General features: G+C 41.6%; 1 protein-coding gene across 1 annotated transcript; it reads left to right on the forward strand.

Annotated features, from left to right (window-relative positions):
* The first annotated feature begins 300 nt into the window (after positions 1-300).
* On the forward strand, positions 301-24,406 carry sema3ab (sema domain, immunoglobulin domain (Ig), short basic domain, secreted, (semaphorin) 3Ab). The gene is made up of 17 exons (XM_084554551.1): positions 301-1,297; positions 7,891-8,051; positions 8,459-8,521; positions 12,632-12,751; positions 13,546-13,636; positions 14,382-14,501; positions 15,460-15,602; positions 17,312-17,426; positions 17,527-17,596; positions 17,699-17,843; positions 17,933-18,152; positions 18,274-18,365; positions 18,461-18,502; positions 19,093-19,250; positions 20,310-20,377; positions 21,287-21,432; positions 21,639-24,406. Exons 1-17 carry the CDS (start codon positions 1,180-1,182, stop codon positions 22,197-22,199), a joined length of 2,433 nt encoding a protein of 810 aa, XP_084410677.1. The 5' UTR covers positions 301-1,179; the 3' UTR covers positions 22,200-24,406.
* The last annotated feature ends 1,048 nt before the right edge of the window (positions 24,407-25,454 follow it).

The following is a 25,454-nucleotide window of genomic DNA, read 5'->3' on the forward strand; positions in this document are numbered from 1 at the left end:
ATTACTCCCTGCACATTAAAGGGAAACAAAAAGGAAAAGATAGATGTAAAGATGAAATTTTTTTCACTTATTTTCTGTTTGCTACTGGTATTGTAGCTGAAGGTTTGTGAAACTGATCACATCTAATTGGGACAATTAGCTTGATCTAAAAGTATTATATAAAATAAATACAGAATAAAAGAAAAAGAAAAGAAGCGAGAGAACAAGCAAAAATAAATAAATAATCAAAATAACTTTGGTTTCCTGGGAATGTACTGCTGCTTTCATGTTCAGCTTTTCCCATTTTCACACTCTTTCTAACCTCCTGCCTTGCCTTAACCTCTTCTCTCCTGTACAACTCACAGTTTTCTTTTCTCTCATGTTGTCTTTGCTCTCTTCCTCCCGCCTACACTGCACTCCTCTTATTTCTCAATCTCCCTCTCTCTCCCTCTCTCTCCCTCCACCTCTCTCACCGTCTCTCTCACTCTGACTATGCTGTCTGCCTCAGCTGTTCTCAGTTGCACTGTGTGCCTTGTGCAGTGGGGACAGGGCAGAACTGCGCTGAGTGGGGCTGAACTAGTTCAGAGGAGTGTTAAGTAGAGACAGAGAAGCAGATAGAAACCCAGAGTGAAAGAGTGAGAGAGGGAGACAGTGAAGATTGTGCTTACCAAGCAAACGGGATTAACAGCTGAAACATATTGGACCTGTTTTCCTTTCTTTAGCTAAAGGAAGCGACTGAGTGATAACGAAGATAGCTATTTAGACAGAGCTACATGCTGGTGAGGTACCAGGACAGAAAACTATGGAAGCCCTACCCAGACCTATTTAATCTTCCTAGCATTTAATCCGGTGTCTCTTATTTGTGCTTAGTTTAGTTCGATTTACCACTGACTTACTGGGAGGCTTACTTGCAGTGACATTGACCCATAACCCCCAACTCTGCTTTGCAGGTTATGTCTCCCCTTGAGTTGGACTCTAATTTTGGCTTTTGACCCCTGGAACAGGAAAGGGTTTTTGATCTGGCAGGGGACGAGACCTGCTGTGAACCAGTCTGGACTGACCGGCCAGCATTTTTTCATAATTGCTGGACAACAGGAACGTTTCTCCTTCCAGCTCTTCCTCTACTAAACCAGATCTGAGACTATCCGCACTGGAGCCGCATATTTAAAGGACCTCTCTGGCCTCTTTTGCCCCAGGACCATGGGCTTTCTCTGGGGCAGCATTATGCTGCTGTGCGGGGTGGCTCTGCTTAGGACGGAGGGCAGCGGAGCCCAGGAGAGCAAGAGCAACGTCCCCCGACTAAAACTCTCCTATAAAGGTGCGTTTTTCAGTTTGTTCTCAAACGACAAGTCTGTTGGTGATTCAGCTTTTCAATAATTTGTCTGACGCTGATCTTATGTGTATTACAGCCGTGTAGGTCCGAATCCATAAATGAAGCTATAAAAGCAGTGGCAATAGAAGTTGCAGGAAATGTGAGATCCTAGATGTTCCTAAGGCAGACTGTGATTACTTGTAAAAATACCAATAAAGTAAGCCGAGTTGCAACAAATTATTTATTTACAAGGTTATTAAACTTTACGGCTAATCAGGCTTATCCTATGGTCGTGTGACGGAGTAATGCATCTCTGTTCTACATGACTTTGGTCCAATTTATGTGCATTGTAAGCATGGGTTATTTTTACAGACTATGTGGAGTATTTATGTTTAATTACATGAAATTTACTTTAAATACCTAAAATAAAGAAAATAAAGGAAACTGTGATGCCATGGAAAAGGGGTAGCTGTATTAAAACTATTTCTTGTAAAGGTTCAGCAATCAGATGGGACTAATAAACAGGAATTCTTTGTATAATAATTATTACTAGACCAAGAAGAGGGAGTTTTATGGAATTAAGTTACTTGCTAGTTCCAAAAAAAAGTGCTCCAGTCCAATGCATCTCTATGAACTGTTCATTACCGAAGCCTGTCTCTAATGCATTCTGTCTTCCCATCTCTGTCCCCGTTTTGATCAACTGCTATTGTCAGTTTTGCATTGTAAAGTGATGCCAGATACGGACTCCCTGGCAGTTCGGTGTCATTTATTCCTCTCTTGCTTTCTTTTTTTTTTTTCCTGGATGTCATTTTTCCGCTCCGTTCTCTCCTGCATGGTAATTAAACTCAGGATGAATGGTGCAGGTCTGTTTCAGCAGATGGCTCTCCCAAAGAGAAATGTTTCTCGCTCAGCACTGGGGGATCCATAATTATACACACAAGTATGCGCACACACACACACGCACACAGACACACACAAACACATAAATACACGGCCATCTGTAGATCGCAAATGATACCTGTGAGGGTATCAGTCATTTATAACCACATGCTGTCAGTTTGGTGAAACACGCCCATACGGTGATATCTCTATTAGAAGTCAGGCCTTCAGGTAGCAGTCTGGCCAGCTCTGTTGTTTGGCTGCAATATCCAAACCCACTATTTCCATTAGTCTTCATTTCAGTTATGGCTGTGGACAATATTTGGCACCATCCCTGACTGAGGATTTATAACCAGAGCATTCTGAGTAGGTATAATTTCCACACTTGCAATGTAGTGGAAATATAATTCAAGTATCACCGTGGAATTTCAAACATGAGGTCCCATTAGGGAAAGTGACGCGGGATTATTGCATTATGCATCATTTATATGATCATATAAATTATTTAATACCCCTGTGACAGGTGAAACACATTTACTCATGGAGAAAATCAGATGATTCACAGCAGTGAATTACTGGGAAGTACCTGCTGAGTCCTGTCCTGAGGAAGCAATGTCTGATCGGTGACAAATTGGACCGAGAGGTGAAGGAACTCTGACCCCTACAGGTCGCTGGGAATACTGGGAAAATTGGTTTATGTCTGTATTGAGGGGATTGCGTGAGCAAGCCTTCTGACAGTTGTTTTTGACTTTCCTACAGACTTCACTCAACACAGCTGGGAAATACTTGTCTCAAAAGTGTGAACCAGTGTAGCTGTTTGCTCCCCCACAATATGATTCCCCAGTGAACACAGTTAGAGTTTCTGATGCACACACACACACACACACACACACACACACACTACCTCCCTGCCAAACCTTAGGAGATTCCAACAGATCTTTGAAAGTGAGGGCTGGGGGGGCAGGAGGGCATTGGAGTAGGGGGGAAAGTTAACAGTGGTACCCCATGGCTAACTAAACACGAGCTAAGCTCCAACTGTATCAACAACAAAGCAACTGGGTGATGATGAGGGAGAAGGAGTGGGAGGCCGTGAACTTACTATGCACGGCAGCAGCATAAGCACCAATGTTTCACGCAGCGTATTTAAGACTCTAGGTCTAAGATCTATGGCGATATACTAAGATCGATTCACACCCTCTGGTTAAATGAGTCCTATAGGGACAGTGAACAAAGATCCATATGGTTTTAAAGTTTATGGGTCACAAGAAGCAGAGCACATGTTGTTTACTGTCCAAGGGAAGAAAGAGAAGGTACTTGAGTTTTACAGGATGTGGGTGTTCTGCCAAAAGTGCTCTTTCTCTGAGACCTGTCCACCCCCTTCCTTCGCAGAGCCAAGGGTTTGCACAAAAGCATATATAAGAAAATACATTCTTACTTTCATACTCCTGAATACCCAGAAGAAAAAAATAGAGCAGATAATAAATATAAGTGAATAATGAAACTACAGGAGAAACCACTTAATCTTACAGGCCATAAAATTGCTCAAGCCTTACATTCAGAGACTATTGCTTTGGTGTGATTTCTGTTTTCCCTGTGGTGTGAAATGACTTTTCAATCAGAGTTGGAGAATCGAGACGTTCTCTTAAAGACCTTTAATCCGTAAGCACGTTAAGAATCTTCGGCGCGGAGTTGGGTTTCTCGGGGTGTGTACAGTATAAACTCTGAATGGCCATGGGAAGGTATTCTATACACTCGGAGAGCTGGATGTTTGAAGGCGTTTCTTGAGTAATGAAAAGTCTGCTCTAACTGGAGTCATGTTCAGGATTTGATTTCAGTTGCTTCGTTTTTACTTGACGTGTTTGCTTTTCAAAAATAATCCTTATTTTAGTTCACTTAGACATCAAATGAATCATGTACCTACACACGTAGGGAATTTGGCGTTTGCACTCGGGCCTGTCGGCAGCCATGCATTGAACCCAGGGAGCCGTTTGGGGTTTTTTAGGTACTTGCTCAAGGCACCTCAGCCATGGACATGGAGGAATTACTCCAAAAGCTGCTTCTCTAACCACTAGTCCACATAATTTGTGTTGGCTGCAAAGTGAGGAGATAAATTGTCTTTGTTTGCCTACACAAGCTACACTGGCCCCCAAATATGCATGTGAAATCGATATCACAATTTAAATAAGCCCATTCTCTATTGCTGGTGCAAATTACAGTTTGGCAAATGTCTGAAAAAACATTCAAAATGACCCTACTAAAATGCTGTAACCTTTTTCTCTATGATACGTTAACAACAGCAATCAAACCGGGCCAATTGGCAACACGTCAAAGAGGCTGAGGAGGTGTTCTCCCGCGTTTCTGCTTGACGTTGAACAAATTGCTTGACTGAAGCTTGGCGGTGTTCTCCCTCAGGCCTGGGTGAATCACTGACTGTATGAAGTGCTGCAGTGATATGTTTTGTCAGCGTGCAATCATATACCGGGCCATGTGAGCGTTGAACGTCAGCGAGGTAGCTGAAGCGGGCCAAACGTCAGCGCTCCTGTGTACAGTACTGCGGTGCGTGGGTTATTACTAAGACGTGTATCTGCCTTTTTTCTTAGGAAGCACTTAGATAACACTCCCTGTGCCCTCCAGATGAGAAAGAGAGAAAGACGGAGGGAATGTAGGGTAAAAGAGTTTATTTTTATCAGTCTCACATGGGACTGTTGATTCTTTGCATCCATTCCATCTGCCCCCTTCTATCTCCCTCTCTCTCTCTTTCTTTGTCTCTCGCTTTCACTTCCTCCCTCTCACTTTTCAGCACTCCTTGTGCACAAATCAAAGGAGAGCAGTTGGTAGATGCACATTCTACCAAAGGAAGGTAAAGCAAAGCAAGGCATGCAAAGAGAGAGTGAAAGAGGAAAAACTGCTGGTGAAAGAAGACATTTTGACAGGTCTACCTCAACAATTGCAGGGTAAGACAGAAAATTTGCCAAACAGGGCAGGGTAGCAGGTGACACCTGTTACAGGCCATACATTTCCCCATCCACCTGTCAGTCTGTCTCTGTCTTCATGTCTGCTTTCACGCTATCTGCACAAAACTATATCACCTGGACACCAAATACAGCAAAACATGTTTTGATCGCCATGGAGCTCGCCGTGTGTCAAAACCATTTTTGCGGTGAAAACTTTGGTGTACGAAGTTGCAGGTAGGAAAACAAGTGCAGAGCTTTTTACATGCATACCCACCTGTTATATTTAACCGGAGGGGACACCAGTTCAGACATGTATAGGTTACTACCCTTGGTCCTGGCTTGGAAACATCCTGTTTCTTTCCAATAACACACAACACAGCGTGCTCCATAAACATACTACACACACAATGCCCGTAGAGTATCGGTCTCTGGATGATTAGCTTTTAATAACTTCGTCTCCGTTGAAGGGTCTGTTGCCATGGACACCCCTCCCATACACAATTTTCCCAAACCGGAGGCGTGTGTGTGTGTGTGTATGGTGGGTGGATACAGTGATGCCATTCTCTTTTCTGTGACATAGGGATGTGGTTTGAGCAGGAATGGAGCGCAGTTATCACGTCTGTGCAGCTTCTCTACACATCCTCGACACGTTGACTTTGTGGTTTAGAAAACTCATTCATCTTTCTGGAGGCAATTATTTGTTGGCTTTAGATAAACAAATGATATACTAATTACACAGGTACACTCTTTAGGTTGTTTGCAGTTGATTTTCCAAGTCTCTGTGTGTCAGTATGCTGTTACTTTGCTGGATGTCAGGTAGTAGGAAGAAGTTCGCCAAGATATCCAGAATTGTATGTATTTCCTTATATGGATGTAAAGTAAAAAAGGTTACTGGGAGAGCATGGCTTATCTATCTCTTCACTGTTGTCTCCCACACACAAACGCAGCCTCGGTACAGGTGAAGAAGGGCCAGAGGGAGCAGGCAGATGTTACTGTGCTGTCAGTGCAGGTCTTACGGCCGGTCCACTAAAGACTGATCACCATGGCTACAGACCAAGCTCAGTTACATTTTTCGCAGTGACTTTTTAAGGCTTTGAGCTTCTTTACTGTTTTCCAAGCGCAATAAAGTCTTCATGAAATAACTCGTACAGTACCTGAGTGGCTACAGATCTGATCCGTTCTTTACCACTTCAAGAGTACTACAAATCCTCGCCTGTTGGTTTAATCAGGTTTTGATATTGGATTCTCAGAAGGCTTTATAGTCGGGAGCCGAGGAGCCGGAGGACTGGGTCGCAGAGTGAGTGGAGTATACATTTAGGAGGCTGTTTAAATCACTCGCCATCGACGCTGAGGCACAGGAAACCAGCTAAATCACAGAGACAATAACAATAACAACGGGGTGTCAACCTATTGTATATTATCATCCTGTGTGTACAATATGTATACAGTTTGTGTGTACTTGCGTATCAGGCATGCATATACATACATGTCAGCGAAACAAAGGGCTGTATCAGTGCCAAATTTAGAAGTTTGTAACTTGTTTTTTTTTTTTTCTTTCCCACAGATGTATTTCACCACTTGTGTTTTCACATCCTGTTAAATACTGTAGCTATTGTCCCCACAATACTACCCCCATAAAGTGTAGACCCTAAACCTCAACTCTCCAAAGTTCCCTAAAAACGTGAGACTGTATTACGAATGAGTAAAAGCAGTCAGGGTGATGTTCTGTCTTCTCCGGCGTTCTTCTCTCTCATACCAATTTTCCTCCAGCTTGTGTCTTCTCACTCTCTCGGGTTCTGACACACTTCAGAGAGGGGGCATTCTCCCTGCTAAAACATTCATGAGCGTTTTTGTTTTTACCTTCCTGAGAGAGAAAAAGAGAGAAAGAGCGAGCGAGCCAAATTTGTTCCATAACTCTCCACCCTTTTGTGTGGGTGGTCAATGTGAGGGGGTCACAGTGTGGTTAGACTTTGTCGGTGAGAACAAAATGTGAGAAGGGCAGATAATTGATGTGTATGTGTGTGTGTCTACACATTGCACAAAAGGTGCTATAATACTATAATCATAATGCCACCTTTAGAGGTCGTTACGGTAATTAGATCCTCAATGTCTGTGACAAGTCTGGCGTTCTGCTGGGAAAGCAAATGTCGGTACTTTGCAAAACATGAGCTGTAGCCCACGGTTACGTCTCCTAATAGATGTGGTTTAAAGTAATCCTACAGTCGGGTCTACGAAACATTAGCTGAGTAAGACGACATTATGTATTCCTTGTAGTTTTCCACTGTGCGTAGACCAGCTTGTGCTTGGCTGCTCTGGTGAAGGTCACTTCCTCATGCAGACAGTCTGATTATTGGCTCCCAGTGCTGGCTTTACCTGCAGAGTCCAATTTGGCTTGGCAGTGGCTTTTCACTCTCTGACAGCCTGGTCGAGCTGTGCGATTTCTAGTCTCGAGTCCAATTTGTAATGGAACGGGAAGCAACAACTTTTTTGTAAAAATCAACGCTGAAAAATGAGAGGAAGTCTTTGGCTAAAAGGGATACCCATCTAACGAGTAACTATATACACAATAACCCACTGTAACATTCTTTTAACTATTCAGTGTACCCTTGAGGCAGGGAGATGTATATTTGGCACATTACTACAGGGCAGGAAGACTATAAAGAATGGAGAGGTGGACATGTTGTCGCACAAACTGCCACAGACCAGTGTTATTATTATACTGTACGTCGTCCTGATCATTTCTTTTCTTTCTATTTTTCTCCGCAGACATGTTGGAATCTAACAACCTTGTGACATTTGAAGGTCTGGCCAACAGCTCGGCTTACCACACCTTCCTGTTGGATGAGGAGAAGGGAAGACTAGTGGTGGGAGCCAAGGACCACATCTTCTCTTTCAACCTGCTCAATATCAGCAAGGACTACGCACAGGTAAGACCTCGTACTTGCGGTCTGCTCGTGAGTCAGATGGTTTTGTCTATTCAAGACGACGAGTCAGTTTATTTTCTGACCGACTTATTACCTGCCTTGGGTCTGTGCAACTCTGGTATCTTGGGGCTTTCTGTTTCTACGGAAGAGTCTCATGAATATTTCAGACCGGGGCTGTCACACACGATCACACGCTGTGCCAGGCATGTTAGCTGCTCTCTGCACACCTGGATGAATAATGGAGTAAACTGAAACAAAGTGGATAACAAATCGCGTTGTGACCCCTTCAGCTTTTACATAGACACACATCCATGCACACAAGCTGCGGCTTTATCGGCCGACTCCGTAAAAACTGATTCTAGGCGGTTGATTCTTTTCTAACATGTACAGGAACTCTGCTTGTGTTGCAGATCCCTTGGCCAGCTTCTCCCACCAGAAGAGATGAATGCAAGTGGGCAGGGAAAGACCTCTCGGTAAGAGCTAAAACCAGCCATCTTTCAAGTGGATGTCGGCATTTTGCCCCTTCACTCCCACAGATATTTTAAAAGGTCTTTGTTCTCTTATATTATGAACGATGTACAACTCTGCGGGTCTCAAAGCAAATCTCTTTTGCCGGTTGCGTCAGGATTACATTAGCTCCATATACTGTGTAGATTAGCATGCTATATACTAGGATCTCAGGCATTAGGGTTCTCAAGGTATACTCATGTCAGACTGTAATGTTTGAAGGTATTTTCAGCCTCACCTCAGGGAATGCATCAAAACTGGATTTAAGACTTGATTGGCTTATTTTAAAAGTGATCCCTTCAGACAGACTGCCCTTCAGTATTTGAAATGGAAAAACTAAATTACCTCACTTAAATTAACAAACTGGTGTCACCCAATCTTAGGGGATTATTGTGGCTGGCATTCCTGCTAGGACTGTAGACTTTAAGTGGAGTCGGTTTAACAAATAAAGTAAATCTCTTACCTAAACCACATTAGAAACCATGCAATGAAGAGCTTATTGACATCCCAACCTCTACGGTAATGTATTTTAGAATTAAAAACAAACTCCCCATCATCCTGGATGTCTAAACCTGTGTGGTATATTTATTTTGTTTAGGTTTAGAATAAGTATTTTGTATTATATTCAGGGAGCTCAAGTTAATGCTGGATCTGAAACAAACAATGAGCCATCGTGGCATTAAGATTCAGGGCTTTTTTCAGACTTCTTACCTCATTCAACCCTTGCAGGACAAGCCAAGCATCACGTCTCCCTGTATCTGCCAAAGTGCAGTTTTAAACCACCTTGTGTGGTGTGCTGAAACTCTGTGTAAACACGCTGAGAGGTTGTCTCTGCTCCCCGCAAGCTGTGTTATGAATTCTATCTTCCATAGCGCCTAAGGCAATAAGCTGGAATGTAAAATCATGGCAGTGCTTTTTGTGGCTCAGTTCACTGGCCAGATAAGGGCAAGCTCCAGTGGCCTTCAACCCTTCTGTGTGGCTGATTTTAAGTGCCATGAAGTCCTTTGTGTGTTTTGTGTAAACATTATGAAATGGATGAATAAGGAACCCCGAGGGGTGGTCTCTCTGTTATGGAGGTGGAGGAGAGTGAGAATTAAAGGGTGGTGGAGAGAGAAGGGGGTGGGGGGGTCCGCTAATGCCCCTTGATGTACTGAAAGCAAACACTCCATGGAGATGTAGCAGAGGAGGAAAAAGAGAGTTGGATGGCTGTGAAAGTTGTGACAGTACACGCACAAGGGTAAAAGGAAACCTGCAACAATTGCCTAGAATAACAAAATGCTTAAAGTAAATGCCACACATGACCTAATAATAACTGTTTATGTTCAATATTCTTGATCTGTGCTTCATGTTGCGCATTTAGATCCACACTTGTAATGGTCTCATCCCACAGAAATCAAATACCAAATCACTAGACATTTCACGACAAGTTACGTGAATGATGTGTTTTTTTCAAAAAAAATCTCCACACTACTCACGAAGTTGTAATTAATCTACTGTTTGTTAAAACCCATACCATTTAAATGTTCTTGTCTGCATCATCATGCACAATATTCAGAGGTATGACCAGTGGTGGAAGAAGGTCTCAGAACAAAATAAATAAATACTTCTGAAGTAAAAATCATTCATTCAAAACTTACCTTCATAAACTTCATTAAGGTAAAAATATGCAAGAATTGCCAGCTAAATGTACCCGGACCATATATATAAAAGTACCCGTTGTACATCAAAATGAGCATATTTATGATATTTAAACCATTCATGATATAAATAGGATGCTCAATCTAAAGTCAGCATGAAAACTATAATATTTTCTTCTCAAATATACAGTATAGTCGATATAGAAAGTAGCTTGAAATTAAAATACTTGAGTATATTTATTAAACTTGACACCTCTGAGTATGATACGTAATCCATCCCAGTGCTAAGAGCTGAAATCAGATACTTACAGTAATGCTTGTAACAAAGATGTTTACTCAGATCAACTAACCCCCATATACATTCAAATAAGAACAGCTGCTGCTTGAGTGACAACAAAAGCTTACACAAACAGGAGCGGCAGTGTGTTGATGACCCAGTAAAGCCAGATGAATTTAGTCATGCATAATTTGTGGTATGGTTCTCTCTCTCTCTCTCTCTCCTTTTTTTTTTTTTTTTTCAGTTGTGAATATGTGATGACACATTCAGTTTTATTTGAGGTCAGGCTTGCTCAAGCACGTGCCGGCACAACACGAGGAAAATATGCCACATGGCATCAGAGCAACGTACACGACATGTACAGATGCCTGAGATTACTGCGGCACATACATGCACCCAAACACAGGGTCAGGGTGGAGAGTACTGTATGGGTTAAAGAAACAGAGACGTAGGTGATAGCAAACCATTCACAGATGCATGGTTCAACACAGGAGAGCCAGCTCTTCAGGACTCAGCAGTCTACCTACACCTGAATGACAAGGGGCACTCTGTTAGGACAACGCACATATTTTAGCCTGAGACAAAGGGTTTGAAAGAGGAGTAAAGAAGCCATGTATATAAAATGTGAGAAAAACAAAAAAACACTATGAACAGGTGAGGTAACTGAGACACCATTTGTCAGCCACTTACAACGCAGTCTTAACATCTGTCCCCACTCACACCCTGAGACCGGAGTCTCTGGCCATTAATTAGCCTTTAGAGAACTGCTTATTGTGCAAAAACAGGATACCATCCAGGTTAATCTGGAAAAATTCCTTCAACTGGAGTATCTGGTTGCAAGAACTGAAGAAGTCACTTGGGTGAGTGCAGTGTAATACATTTCAAATCGGTAAAAGTTGTTCACCTGCTGCCTTAAAAATGCGAGTAAACTCAACTTGAAGAAAACCTCTGTTATAGCCAATGATCATTTCTCGTTTCAACTTGATACTATGATTTAAAACAACTTATTAGGTTACATAATCCACGGAAAACAAAAATACTATGAAACTTTATTGTTTGTCAAATGAACTTAAAATTCCTCACTGTTTTCATCTCACATTTCCAAGTTAAGATACTTTTAACTATGTTCATATCATTAGTCCAAAAATTTTACTTTAAAATATATTGACAAGAGGGACAAAGATTGGTACTGACATTTGAAACAATGCCCTCTATTGAGGCTATGAGAAAGACGTTAAAATATGACCCACAAAAAACAGCCACTCATTCCTGGTAAGAAAACATAATGGTGCCAATATTTTTACCGGTTTAATCCTCTTTTGTAGAGCTTTCTTTCAAAGGTATTGCCATTTTATAGTAATAGTTTAGTCTAATTAAAAAATGTGAAAACCGTAGCAGCTTCTATATTTCCCAGTATTCAAGTCATACCACCCCTCCTCCTCCCTCATTGCTTTTTTTCAACTGAAAACTTGAGACATGAGCTAAATGAACATTGACCACGCAGACAAAACTTGCACGAAGTCCAGACAATGGATTACTTTAATGTTTTTGAACTTATAAAATTGAGTTCAATATCAAAAACTATGTCACGACTATTGGAGTTAAAGAGAAGGAAAACGTTCACATAACTTAATGGGGCTGTAATGTTTTACGGTGTGGTTAAGATGACTGAGAAACTTAAACAACTCCAGTTGTCTTTGTTTTAGCTTTGTTTTCTGGATACGCCACAACCTAGCCTGAAAGCAAGCCGGAAGTTTTTTACCACCCACAGATATTTAGAAGGGGAATTTTGGTCTGGAGCTGAACTGTTTTGGAATTCATTATACCCGGTGATCACCCCCAACAAGATCCAAATGACTGAGAATCTTCACAGACATTACAGAGTTTAGTCAGGCCATAATATTAGTTAAATAATTATTACTCAACATGATTTGTGGGTCATTCTCTGGGAAATTACAGGATATTACATTAAGCTTTGCCCTGTTATCTTCACATGTATCTTATTAGAATGTTCTCTGCGCTTTTATTGAGGACTGACCTATTAATTTATCCAGCAGTGTAACCACTTTTCTCTTTTTCCTGATCCAACTGTAGTGAGTGAAACAAGCTCTAATATGCTTTACTCATCCCACGTCATCTGTTCTCTGTCTTTGCTACATCAGAGAGAGTGCTCAAATTTCGTAAAGGTGTTGCAGTCGTTCAACCAGACCCATCTCTATGTGTGTGGGACAGGAGCCTTCCACCCCGTGTGTTCCTACCTGGAGGTGGGCAAGAAACCAGAGGTATAATTTATGTTGCTGTCTAACGCAAGAATGCGTGCATGCTTAGGGATTTCAGAAAACATGCAGAGTTTGATGTCATACCAAGTATTTAAAGCTGAAAACGACCACGTATAGTGTGAGTGATTTCAGCAAAATGAGGTGGAAAATGAAACGCACGGCTTAATAGTCGGCAAGATTTCCAATTCATCACTCTAATATGGAATTGTAGTGTGTGTCTGTGTGTGTCTGTGTGTGTGTGTGTTTGGTGTTCATTTGAGTATAGAGGAAGAAAATTGCTCTCTCCTCCAAATGTCACTGAGCTGGACTCATAAATGTGAGTTTCCTATTCATTAGACTGCTACTTACAGACAATTAGAGGCAGGAAATGTCTCTGAGAAAATTCACACCCTAAAGATGTAATTCATCTGAGGGGTTTCCTATGAACGTCGAGTTCCCAGAGCGTGATTGGATTTATTATTTTCATTTTTAATTCTTTCCGGTTATAATGTAGAGTAAGTCGGTGGAGACATGAACTGCAGTGTCACATGATGTATTGTTTTCTGTTGAGTCTTTCTGGGATTCATAGAGAAATATTTGGCCGCATCATTGTTTGGGCTAAAGCTTTAAATACATTTCTGTGGGTTGTAGGAATGCTAATTTTCATAAAATGCTGCCGTTTTGTCACAACTTGAATGTCACAAAGTGCTGACAGCAAAATGGCTTACCTCAAAGAATTCTCCATGTCAGAAAATAATATGAATTTCCCCCATTTCTGAAGGAAAAACTTATCTGGTTTTCTGTTTCTCTATGTGCAGGACAGTGTGTTCAGACTGGAGCCCCATGTAGAAAACGGCAGAGGGAAGAGTCCCTATGACCCCAAGTTGCTCACGGCATCCATGCTAATTGGTGAGTTTAAGACCGGATGCACTGTGCTGTCTTTCTGTGCATTGGACTGAAGTCATATAAAACCGTGTGAATCCAGAAACACCCTCTGATTTGGTCTTTCATTGCAGCAGATATATAGGGTTGTTCTGTCATTCATTACGAGGGGTGCTGCTTTGTAGTTACACATTGGGAACCCCTCATTGGCAGGACTGTAAACTCTATTTCTGACTTTACCTCATGTAAGTGGTGGGTGTGAATAGTCAATGACACTTTATTGGGTTTTCTTTGACTAAATCCCAATTTTTGGCAAATGAAGCAGGATTATGTGAGCATGCCTTCCCTCTCGACCCCCAATTACTGCAAGTCACATTGAGTTATACCACACTGTTTAACCCAGCAGATGGCCATTTTCCAACCCATCACCCCTCATCTCCTTTCCCTTTTCTCTCAACAGCATTATTATGTACTCCCCCTGTCTCACACCTCTGTCCTGTCCCTCCTCATCTGACCCACCATCCATTCATCCTTCCCTCGCCTCGCTTCTCAACCCTGCCCCCTGTGTTAATGTCAATTTCACACTCCTGATGTTCATCACATCTGTCACTGTCTGTGTTCTCTCAGGACTCCGAGTCTACCTGTACTGCTAAGCCCCTGGAACAATTCCTCAGACTTTTACACCTGCACCACCGGGGGAAAAATAGGCACTGATAACTGCTTTCTCGTCTGGCGTTACTGCCCTAACACAATTTATTCTTCTTACTCTCAGATGGCGAACTGTATGCTGGGACGTCGGCTGACTTCATGGGACGGGACTTTGCCATCTTTCGTACTCTTGGCAAGCATCACCCAATTAGGACCGAACAACACGACTCCCGATGGTTAAACGGTAAGAAAGTCTACATATATGTCACTTTGTGTTGTGTGTTGGGGTCAAGAGAAAATGCTGGGTCAAAAGTCTTTGCTTGATATTGACAAAACTGAAAAAAGAATGTATGGCCTTTGGTCTAAAAATAGCAAACGTCTATGTAGCCGGCCCGAACTTCCTCATATTGTTAACAATGAACATAATGCTAAAACAATCACTGAATTTGATTTCAAACAAAAAACGGAATAAAAATGCTGAAATATATCAATACGCATCAATTCTTAGAACAACCCTCTAGAAAACAATTTACACTTAAATACAACCAAACCAAAATTAAAAAAGTGGCTAAGCCCCCAAGCAAACACACAATATACTCATCATTGTACCGGTTTGAAAAAGCTCTGAGGCAAGATAAAGGTTACCTGACTACGTCTACAATTAGGTAGACTTTTTAAAGAGAAAAAATACTCAAAAAGAATAATTTTTAATATCATACCTATGCTGCCTTTGCAACCTATGGAGTTCCTCAAGGATCTCTTTTCTATATATACGATATTGCTGGGCCTTTTGGTTAGTAGTTTTCATTTTACGCAGATGATGCTCAGCTGTACATGTCTTTCAAAGACAATGATGTAGACGAACTAGTTAGTATAAAGATCCGCTTGTACCCTGTGATACATTTTATGTACTCAGTATGGACAAGAACAATGCAATGATTTGTGCGCTTTTAGTTAAAATAGATTGCATTCAAAAATTTCAACTTAAATCGTATTTTAAGACGCTATACACAGCGATGGCTCTGAGTACATACAGTTCTGAATTGTGGTCATTATATGGTGACTTCAAGTCTCTGGATTTGGCTATGCAGTATCTGCTAGGTTATTCCATGCTTTGTCGAGCAAGAAGGGATACAGAACACATTTTGTATCAAATTATTATTATATCGTCAAACAGTGTGTAACTTTTTTGTTTCTTGCAGATCCTAGGTTTTTGGGCGTTCATTTGATTCCTGAGAGTGACAACCCAGAAGATGATAAAATCTACCTGTTCTTCAGAGAGAATGCTATCGATGGAGAACATGCTGGAAAGGCCACACATGCTCGCATTGGACAGCTCTGCAAAGTACGCACACACACGCATACGCAGCAACACACAGGCTGGACCACACAAAGGAAAAATTCAGACACACACAAAAGCAGAGAGACAAAGACACACACACTCACACCAGCATTATGTTAAATAGCTTCTGTATCTGGAAAAACACTTGACGGGTGTCTGAGTGGCTTTCATAATGGTAGCTTTCGGGAGCTGTTATCTGTGATTATTTTTAGCCTGGATAAGAGTGGGCTTTGTTATGTGGGGGACAATTGGCCCTGAAGACAGAAACCTGAGAGAAATGTTAAATGTCGCCAGAACCTGAGAGGCAAATACACCATCAATGGCAGCACTGTTTTCGAATGCCAGGCTTTGGCACTTATTGGGTCTGCTACACCCTTCAGCTCCAGGGTATGGTTATGTTAAATCATTGGCCTTGTGTCAGATTTCACCTCCCAAATCCTATTCTTATGCATCAAGCAAGAATCCAGTGAGCTGACTGCAGATCAGTGAGTGATGTCCAGCCTCAACCTCCCATTTAGCTGCATATCGTTCCTCCTTCTTAATAGCCTGATTACCCAGAATGTCGGGAATCTGCTATCCTCAACACAAGACAAGCCATCAATTATGCAAAATGTGGTATTAATATGGGCTTATGCATATTTTGGCACATTCTAATTTACTGTCATAAATTAACACTAAGTGGAATACATTTTTATGAGCCAGCACTTTGTGCATCTGTGTTTGTGTGCTATCTTCTGGAAAACAAACACTACCCTGTGAGACACTGAAACACGTATTACTAGGACGTGTACTGGAACAGGCCGTATGGTACGATAGTCTTCTTTCTGAACAACATCTACAAACCCATTATAAAGGAAATGCATTTTAAAGAGACCAGCATGTATTATTGGCTATTGGTTCTCAAAGCTTTTTTATAATTAGAAAATACTTCCAGCATTCAAAGTTTCATATCATTGTCAATTAAGCTTGCGTGACTATATTTTTTACAGAGGGCTGCATGTGTTGTGATGGCCTAGGGATGATACAGTATGTGTGTAGTATAAAAGAAAGGCCATTAAAGGCAGAATCTTATGTAAATCTACTGTCAACGAGCCAACCAATACAATTGTTTAGCATGGAATGTGCTGTACGTATTCTCATGGCATCTTTACCTCCTGATCTATTCTCTATGTCTAGTGTAGTTTCATTAAGAACATATGTGCTTACATAACTTCTGACTGGGAGGTATCTTAAAGTTCCTTCTAAAGCTATGTCTCTGCCTATCCATGTTCCAAGTTATGTATTACCAGTTATCCCCAGTCAACAAAGGGACATCAACCAGACTTATAAAGGCCTTTTTTTTTTTTTTTTACTTGTTCCCATGTCTCTTATGGAATACTTTATGATTGAAAGGTTTGGGGGTTCTGCATGTCTTAATGAGAAGAATGAGAAACTACAGCGTTATTCAGGATAGACAGTCATTGTGCTTACCCAACAAGGGCAATGAGGTTAGAATATTCTTGTATATTCCCAGTTCAGTAGTAGAGTACAATATCAGGCAATGCAAGTCCTGCATAAACATATAGCTAACACATTTTACCATTTAAGATATAAGGCTTCATACAAATACAAAAACTTTTTTCTTTTCAGTGCTGAGAGGTTTCACTATTTATGCTGTTTTAAAATAATGATCATCCTTGTTGCTGAATGTCGACACCTGGTCTGTCCAACAGAATGACCTGGGAGGTCACAGGAGTCTGGTGAATAAGTGGACTACCTTTTTAAAAGCTCGACTTGTTTGCTCTGTGCCGGGCAGTAATGGAATAGACACACACTTTGACGAACTACGTGAGTAACTGCCCCCGCACCTTCACGCATTATTTCATGAAGATTGAATGCTATCTTTGCTAAAGTCTGTAGTGCTCATTGCATTTTCTTTGGCTTTCAGAGGATGTTTTTCTCATGAGCACAAAGGATCCCAAGAGCCCAATGATTTATGCAGTATTTACCACGTCCAGGTACTGCGGCTGACTGATTGTTCAAAACCAATGATTGCATGGTTTGTGTTTTCGGCAAGAGCATGCTCTATCTTTATCTGACTCATTCTTTCTTCTCATTAGCAATATCTTCAAAGGTTCAGCCGTGTGTATGTACAGCATGACAGACATCAGGAGAGTGTTCCTGGGTCCATATGCTCACAGAGATGGGCCCAACTACCAATGGGTGCCCTTCCAGGGACGTGTTCCCTACCCACGGCCTGGCACAGTGAGTAGTGTATAGTCTGTATGAACAGGAACATGTGCTGAGACATGTGTGTCGTGTACTGAGCGTGGAAGTTCTTTTTTCCTCTACAGTGTCCAGGCAAGACATTTGGTGGATTTGATACGACCAAGGACCTTCCTGATGAAGTAGTAACCTTTGCCAGAAGCCATCCGGCCATGTTTAACCCTGTCTACCCCATTAACAATCGACCAATCATCGTCAAAACTGATGTAGACTACCAGTTTACTCAGATTGTGGTGGATAAAGTAGAAGCAGAAGATGGCCAGTATGATGTGATGTTCATAGGAACAGGTATACCGTTTATATACTGTTGGCACAGCAAATGATTAAATAACTGACTGAAAGAAAGAGTAACTGAGTAGATACTATAGAGTAGTATTAACTCAAGATGTGTGCTCTCATTGTATTCTAGACATGGGAACGATACTGAAAGTGGTATCCATCCCCAGAGGCTCTTGGCACGACTTAGAGGAAGTCCTGTTAGAAGAAATGACTGTATTTCGGGTGGGTTTACTTCAGATCATCTCTATTTCTACAGAATCTGTAAGAATCTATTCTTTATTTATTTTATTTTAATTTTTTTTGTTTTTTTTTTACAGGAGCCAACAGCCATTACAGCCATGGAACTATCAACAAAACAGGTACGGACTGAAGCCCTTACAGTATTATGATAAAACGTTAAGTACCATCATGTTCACGCTAACTATCACAACATATGCAGAAAAGCAAAACACTGCAGTCATAAACTGGAGTTTGGAGATTAACCTACTGGAATACAGTGCAGAGATTATATAATGCAAAATGTTGCAAGTGACTAATGCATGTGTGTCTGAAAAAAATAAATGCCTGAGAAAGTTTTCCCTAAAAAGTGACACACCTTGCTTGAGGGAAGTAAGACAGAACAAAGGCCTCTTTGTCTGCACTAACACTTTGAGATGAACCAATGTGTTATCACACAAGGATCTCAATTGTTGGCTTTTCAGCAACAGTTAGGCTGTCAACTTAAATCACAAGGAGAGGCAAACCGAGCCAGCTAATTGACAGGTAGGCGGGCGCTGAGCACCTGTGGTAAAATAGTCTGTCTTCTTTTTCTAACCGGTATTTTGGTGCCACTGAAAAAAATAATCTGAGCCAAACATGGCTGCTTTACATGAAAACACCTACATTTAACACCTAATTTGCTCCAAAGATATCAAATATCTGAAGTTGAATTTCTTGTATCTCTTCACAGCAACAACTGTACCTGGGCTCAGACATCGGTGTATCCCAGATGCCTCTGCACCGGTGTGAGGTTTATGGGAAGGCCTGTGCTGAATGCTGTCTGGCAAGGGACCCTTATTGTGCATGGGATGGCACAGAATGCTCAAGATACTTTCCCATGGCCAAGAGGTAGTGAATACATCTCCACGCTCATACTTGCCATGATGCCATCCTGCTGTCGAACATCTTGTACACAGCAGCTAATCATATGTTTAAAACACTGAGTAGATTTTGAACTTTGCCTGCATTGAAACTTAATACGCTCAGAAGTTCATAACACACGCTTTAAATTTGAGCATGCCCAGTATAGAGTTATGTCTGCCTGTTCGCTAACTGTGTTTGTTTAACATTGAGTATACTTCAGTGAAGGTTTTCACGTACAGATTGAGGACATATGCAGTCAGTCTCCAATTCAGCACTCAAGCTATGGTGCACTTATAGTGCAGGCTTTGTATATTTGCCAAAAACCCCTAAAGGTATGGGAGGGTCAAATTTCTACCAGAAAGCTAGAAATATAACCTGCCTCATGTGTTTACTGTAAATGAGAACCAATGTCAGCGATGTCTGCAGGCTGGCTGGGTGAACCAGAGGTGAGGTAGGTGTTAGAGGTTTGGTAGTAGCGTAGTGGTAGTAGTGGACGGACTTGTGGATGTGCTTTGTGTGCAGCCACCCACTCGTAGCTTCATGGGGCGTATTGATTCAAATGCTCGCTGTGCAGTGCTCTGTTCTCACTTTCGTTCTAGAGCCCTACAGTCAACACTCAACAAACTCCAGCTACCAATACAAATACTCCGGGTTCGAACAATGTGAAGCAGAGGGGGAGAAATGATCAGTTTGTTTTGGTGTCTCCATAGCTCCTTCAATCATTGTTTATAGAAAATATCCTCAGGGTAATGTCTGACACCAAACATGAAACTCCATCGCTTTTGCTTTGCAGAGAGATCACAGACTGGAGTGATGGATTAATTTTGAATTCTTCCATCACACACACCCTGTAATCAAAGCTTGTCTGCTAAACTATGGGCTGCCTGCTGTTTATCTGTTTATGTTGGCCACCACTACTGCTGCACACCCAAACGCTATTTAAATACACACCTTCAAACTCCCTGTACATCTACACACACACCTACACAAAGCAGGTGTCTCTGCTGACTCATGAAGATGTTATTTATATTTGTGTTTCTGCAGGAGAACAAGAAGGCAAGATATCAGGAACGGAGACCCACTCACGCAGTGCTCAGATCTGCAACACCACGGTACATTAACTGGAAAACTACATATACCTCTCAAACTGTCATATGATCAACACAATATGTATAAAACTTGGACAAATAACATTTCAAATTCCAAACGTTTGTCTGAAGCAGATAACAGCATGTACTTTTCAATGGAACTCCAAAGGAACCATTGTTTGAGGATTTACTTTGAACAGAGAAATGGTCTCCAAGTAGTTGCTGGCCTTTACTGACATGATCAAAAGAGTAGGAAAGCTAAGTTGAATGTGTGTGGTGTTTCAAGTGCTTTCTGGTAGTGTGAAGATTAGGGTCCGTCTGTGTGAAGCGTATAATTAACATGGCTGGGATTCCTCCAAGCCTCCTCTCTGTCGCCGAGCTCTTCACTCTGCTGTCCTGTTAGTGGCCTTAGCCCCAGCAGTGGTCTAATATACTCAATTATACATTTAATTTGACTCAGAATGGAAAAATGGTGTTAAACGCTAAACACTTAAGGAGGAGGTTCAGACTAGTGTTGCTACTTCCATAGTATTGCACTTTTATTTGTATATTTTGGGCAAAAATCCCACATACAGTATGTAGCAGATGTATCAGTATATAACAGAGTTGGATTCAGCTCGGTTTTAATATACAATCAGATCCAAAAGTCCAATCGGCTAGTGAAGGAACTCTATAAAGATTGGCACGTATCTGACTGAATGGAAACAGCAGATTTGAGTCATAAGCCATTTTTTCCAGTCACTGTCACTGCGGACGGAGCAAACTATTCAGTTTCGCTCAGTAATTGGAGAACATTATCTTTGCCATGGAAGAAAGTTTAAAATAAAAAAAACTGACAGAGAGGGTTTTGAATTTCATAAAAGACGGCTTAGAGATCTATTTGTGAAAGGTTACTTCATTCATGAATTAATTTGACTGAAATCTGTTTTCCAGATGAACTGAGTGGACAGACAACCCTACAGGACAAGACGGTGTACGGTGTGGAGAACAGCAGCACTTTCCTTGAGTGTAGTCCCAAGTCCCAGAGAGCCATGACGTACTGGCAGTATCAACGCTCCACCGAGGACCGGAAGCAAGAGGTTGGCATCGCCTCAGCTCATTCTTTATCTCTAAGCTGTCTGCAGAGCAACTAAATAATGATAGATGGTAGTTCATAATAAAGAGATATTGCAAAACAGCAGTCAGCTGCATGGCTCATTTGGACAACATTATGTCATTATACTTTAATTTAATATGCTGAATCTCATTTCTTTGTTCTCCATCTCCCAAATTTCTCCCTCTCTAGATCAAGTCCGAGGAACGCTTCATACGCACAGACCAGGGCCTCCTGATCCGCACGCTGGACAAGAAAGATTCAGGCATCTATCTGTGCCAGGCAGTGGAACATGGCTTCATGCAGACGGTTCTGAAGGTTAACTTAGAGGTCATTGACACGGAGCGGCTGGAGGATCTTCTGCATCGTAGCGAAGAAGCCGCCGCAGCAGCCAGTGCGCCTGCCATGGAGTTCTCCACACCCAGAGAAAGTCCCAATCAAAAGCTTTGGTACAGAGATTTCCTGTCTTTGGTCAATCACCCGACCCTGAATAGTGTGGACGAGTTCTGTGAGCAGGTTTGGAAAAGGGAGAGGAAACACAGGAGGCAGAAAGCGCACCTTGTTCAGCAAGTACAAATACACCAGCAGCAGCAGCAGCAGCAGCAACAGCAGCAGCAGCAAAAGGTTGTGCTGAACCCTCACAGCCATCTGCATGCCCAAGGGCTGGCAGCCAAGTGGAAACACCTGCAAGAGAGGCAGAAGGGACGCAACCGCAGGACCCATGAACTGGAGAGGGCCCCCCGCAGCGTCTGACCCACAAACCTTGACTTTTAGCACAGCGAGACTTGAAGCCACACCCAGTTCTCATTCTGCAAACCTGATTAACTTATCACGTTTCTCCTTCATTCTGAGACACGGACTTCTTCCACAAAGACTGGACAGAAAAGTCGAAACCGCGCGAAAAAGTAAACCCTACCCCGATCTGCCAGCTGGTGTGTTCTGTGCGTGGGCAGCCATGTTTACAGTACACCAGTATGGAGGACTGCAGGAGACAGGACGTATCACGCCAGACCATGCGAGCATATTATCTCAGCTGGCCTCTGTGAACTCTACAGAGGGACAGTCTCAACCGGCAAAAGAGCTGGATACATATAGCCATCCTATAGGCATGACAGACACTTTGTGGATATGGCTGCGGCAATGGGATTGTGTCATGGAACGCTTATAAGCTGTCTCTGTCAGTGTGCAGATACGTAGATTCCTAAAGATACCTGATTTAATTTTTTTTGCTTTTTTTTTGCTTTTTTTAACTACACAAATACAAAAGAGGAGTAGGTAAGATTGTATTACAAACTGTCTGGAGAATCAACATACTTGCAGTGGAATCACAACAGCTAAACACATGAAGCTTAATGAAAGGACACTAAGGAATATTTGGTCAGTTCTGTGTGAAACAAAATGAGAAGGAAAAAAATGCCCAAGCACTGCAAGAAACTGGAAGGAAGAGTCACCATTTGTTCACCCAACCTGATCATGTAACTGAGATATGTAAATACAGTATTCTACTATGTCTACTCATACTAAAGGGAATGGCTTGCAGTCGTCTAGTTGCTTCACGTTGTTTCCCGGATAGAAATTTATTTAAGGAAAAGTCAGAAGCAGTTGTAAACAGGGAGATTTTGTACTCGTCTGTGTGTCCAAGCCCTAGGTAAGCTTTCCAAACAAAGAAAGGTTAGGATTATTTGTTTACTTTGTGTTTTTTAATCATCAGATTCTCAGCATTTATAAACTTTAGAGTCACTTTAAATCTGCCAAATGCATTATCTCAAAATGTCATACTGAGTTCTTCCATGTTTATTTAATTACTCTTTGGTATACACTTTTTTTGTTTTCCACTTCTTGTGTATTTATTGATATGCAATGCTGTACATTGTGGACATAATTTTCAATTATTTTTCTTTTCTCTTTATCTTTTGGTTTAGCTAATTTGATTTACAGGACCAATTTTGTAAAACAACCGTATTATCTCAAATACTGTAGTAAGACTGGAAGTTATTTATCAGTTTTGGTCGACGTCACACGCGTTACATATCAAATGCACTGAGCAACGAGCCAGTACCCAAACTTGTTTCTTGCACACTTCTTGCCTCGTATCCATATTCTTCACATCTGCAGCGCAGTGTAAGACCTTCATGTCACTGCATGTAACATGAACAAAACTATAGTTTTTCAGAATAAAACGATCCTTTATTAAACAACGCACACGCACAAACACAAACCTGGAATGTAGCTGTGAACATCGTGTAAATATAAACGCCATGGTCTGTGTTTGACAAATATGACACTAGTGCATGTGAATACTATTGTAGAGTTCTTGTTCTGATATGGTGATGATATACTAGTCCGATGTTGTCACTGTTAAGTTGTTGTTTGCTTATGCAGTACACAGTAGTAACTATTTCAAAGATGTACATACTACTTCTGTCTCTAGTTGATATAGACAAGAACTAAACCGGATCTCTCTCTGTGGCCTTCGCTGTCCACAGACCAGTTAACAGCAATGAACGAGCCCTGCAACACATCAGCATGTCAGATAACCTTGTGCAGCGAGACGAAAGCGAGCGTCGTCTGCTTTTGGAAGCCGTGACAGAGGAAGAAAAGAAACAGCTGGAAATCAGAAATGTGAGAGATTTTAGGTCCACAAAACAAGCTGAACGTAAGCTGTGGATGTGATAAGATCGTCATTAGAGAACTTGTAGGGGACCTGTCTTGGACACGCGGTGGAAGCGAGGAAATGAAGTGCTGCTGTCGCTGCTTTTTTGGCATGATGATGATGATGATGATGGTGGTGATGTATTCTACTGATCTAATAAATGTCTCCTCATAAAGTGCTAGTTTCATTAAATCTGCTTTTAATATACTACGTCTGCTGCCGTCGTGCTGTGATGTGGTGAAATGTGGTGATGGAGATCATCAGATTAGATTCCGGCGCTTCTTGCTGCATCCTCTTCCATATTAATAAGAAAAGTCTTCATTAACTCAGAGAACTTTTTTCATTTAACATTTTTTTTTTTCTTGCCCGTGCAAGAACTATGCTGACAGAGAAAATTGGCTATTTAACAATTTAATTAGCCGAGGTGATTAACATAACTGATAATATATTTAAAAAGACAGCAGAAGTGCTTCTTATACTGTGTGTTGATGCAGTGCCTCAGGCAGTAGAGGAATTACTGTAAATTAATGTTAAGACCTTGATGGGTGACCTTAAGCAAATAACACATGAGGTCACCTACAGTTTCAAACTTATGTTCGGATGTTGTATTTGCATAAGATGGTGTTAAAGATGCAATTCAATTTTGTCTTTCTTCATCAGAAACAGTACAAAAAACAAAAAACTCAGTTCCTAAAGACTAGAACGTCATCTCGCTGCATCCTACAATAACATATGAACAGTGCTGTGCTACTGCCCTCTAGTGGTTATGATGCAAAGCACTTTTTTTTCCCCACAAGGGTGTCTTCGACATCTGTTTGAACGGCATACAGCTATTTGCACGTCCTGAAACTTCAGTCTCAAAAACAACAGACTTGTTTTATCAACACCGAGCTTCAGCTGACACTTTTGGTTCAAGGTCAAAAGTCAGTGAGGGCACGTCTCACCTCGGCAATGGCCTTGACCTCTGAAGGCAGTTCCACTGCTCCTGCAGGACCTCATGAATTTCTATCCAAACAGCCTCAGACACACACTTCAAAGGGAATAATACTGGGAGGTTGCAGAGCCAGCGGCGTCTGTCAGCACACAAACACTTTCATGTGGAAAGAGTCGCTTTCAGGAACACCGCGGACAAACCGACACATGTGTATCGATGCATGTGCAACAGACCGATAACACGAGCACAAAGAGGTGAATCCTATTTGCTTTTATTTGACACGATCCACTGTGTTATTATAACGCACTTATATGTATGAGTTGGCTGAGTGTGTTCGTGGGTGTGCTGGTTTCTGTTGGTCAGACAGGAAATAGAGACGTCTTGCATGAGAGTAAATAAAACCAAGTTGATTGTGGGTCAG

Source organism: Chelon labrosus (assembly GCF_963514085.1).
Source record: "Chelon labrosus genome assembly, chromosome: 11".
NCBI classification, from domain to species: Eukaryota; Metazoa; Chordata; class Actinopteri; order Mugiliformes; family Mugilidae; genus Chelon; species Chelon labrosus.

Bases quoted from the DNA above. Each gene is read 5' to 3' on its own strand.
- sema3ab (XM_084554551.1), top strand. From the start codon at position 1,180: ATGGGCTTTCTCTGGGGCAGCATTATGCTGCTGTGCGGGGTGGCTCTG. The intron at 1,298-7,890 runs GTGCGTTTTTCA...TTTTCTCCGCAG, and splicing joins ACTAAAACTCTCCTATAAAG to ACATGTTGGAATCTAACAAC. The intron at 18,503-19,092 runs GTACGGACTGAA...ATCTCTTCACAG, and splicing joins TGGAACTATCAACAAAACAG to CAACAACTGTACCTGGGCTC.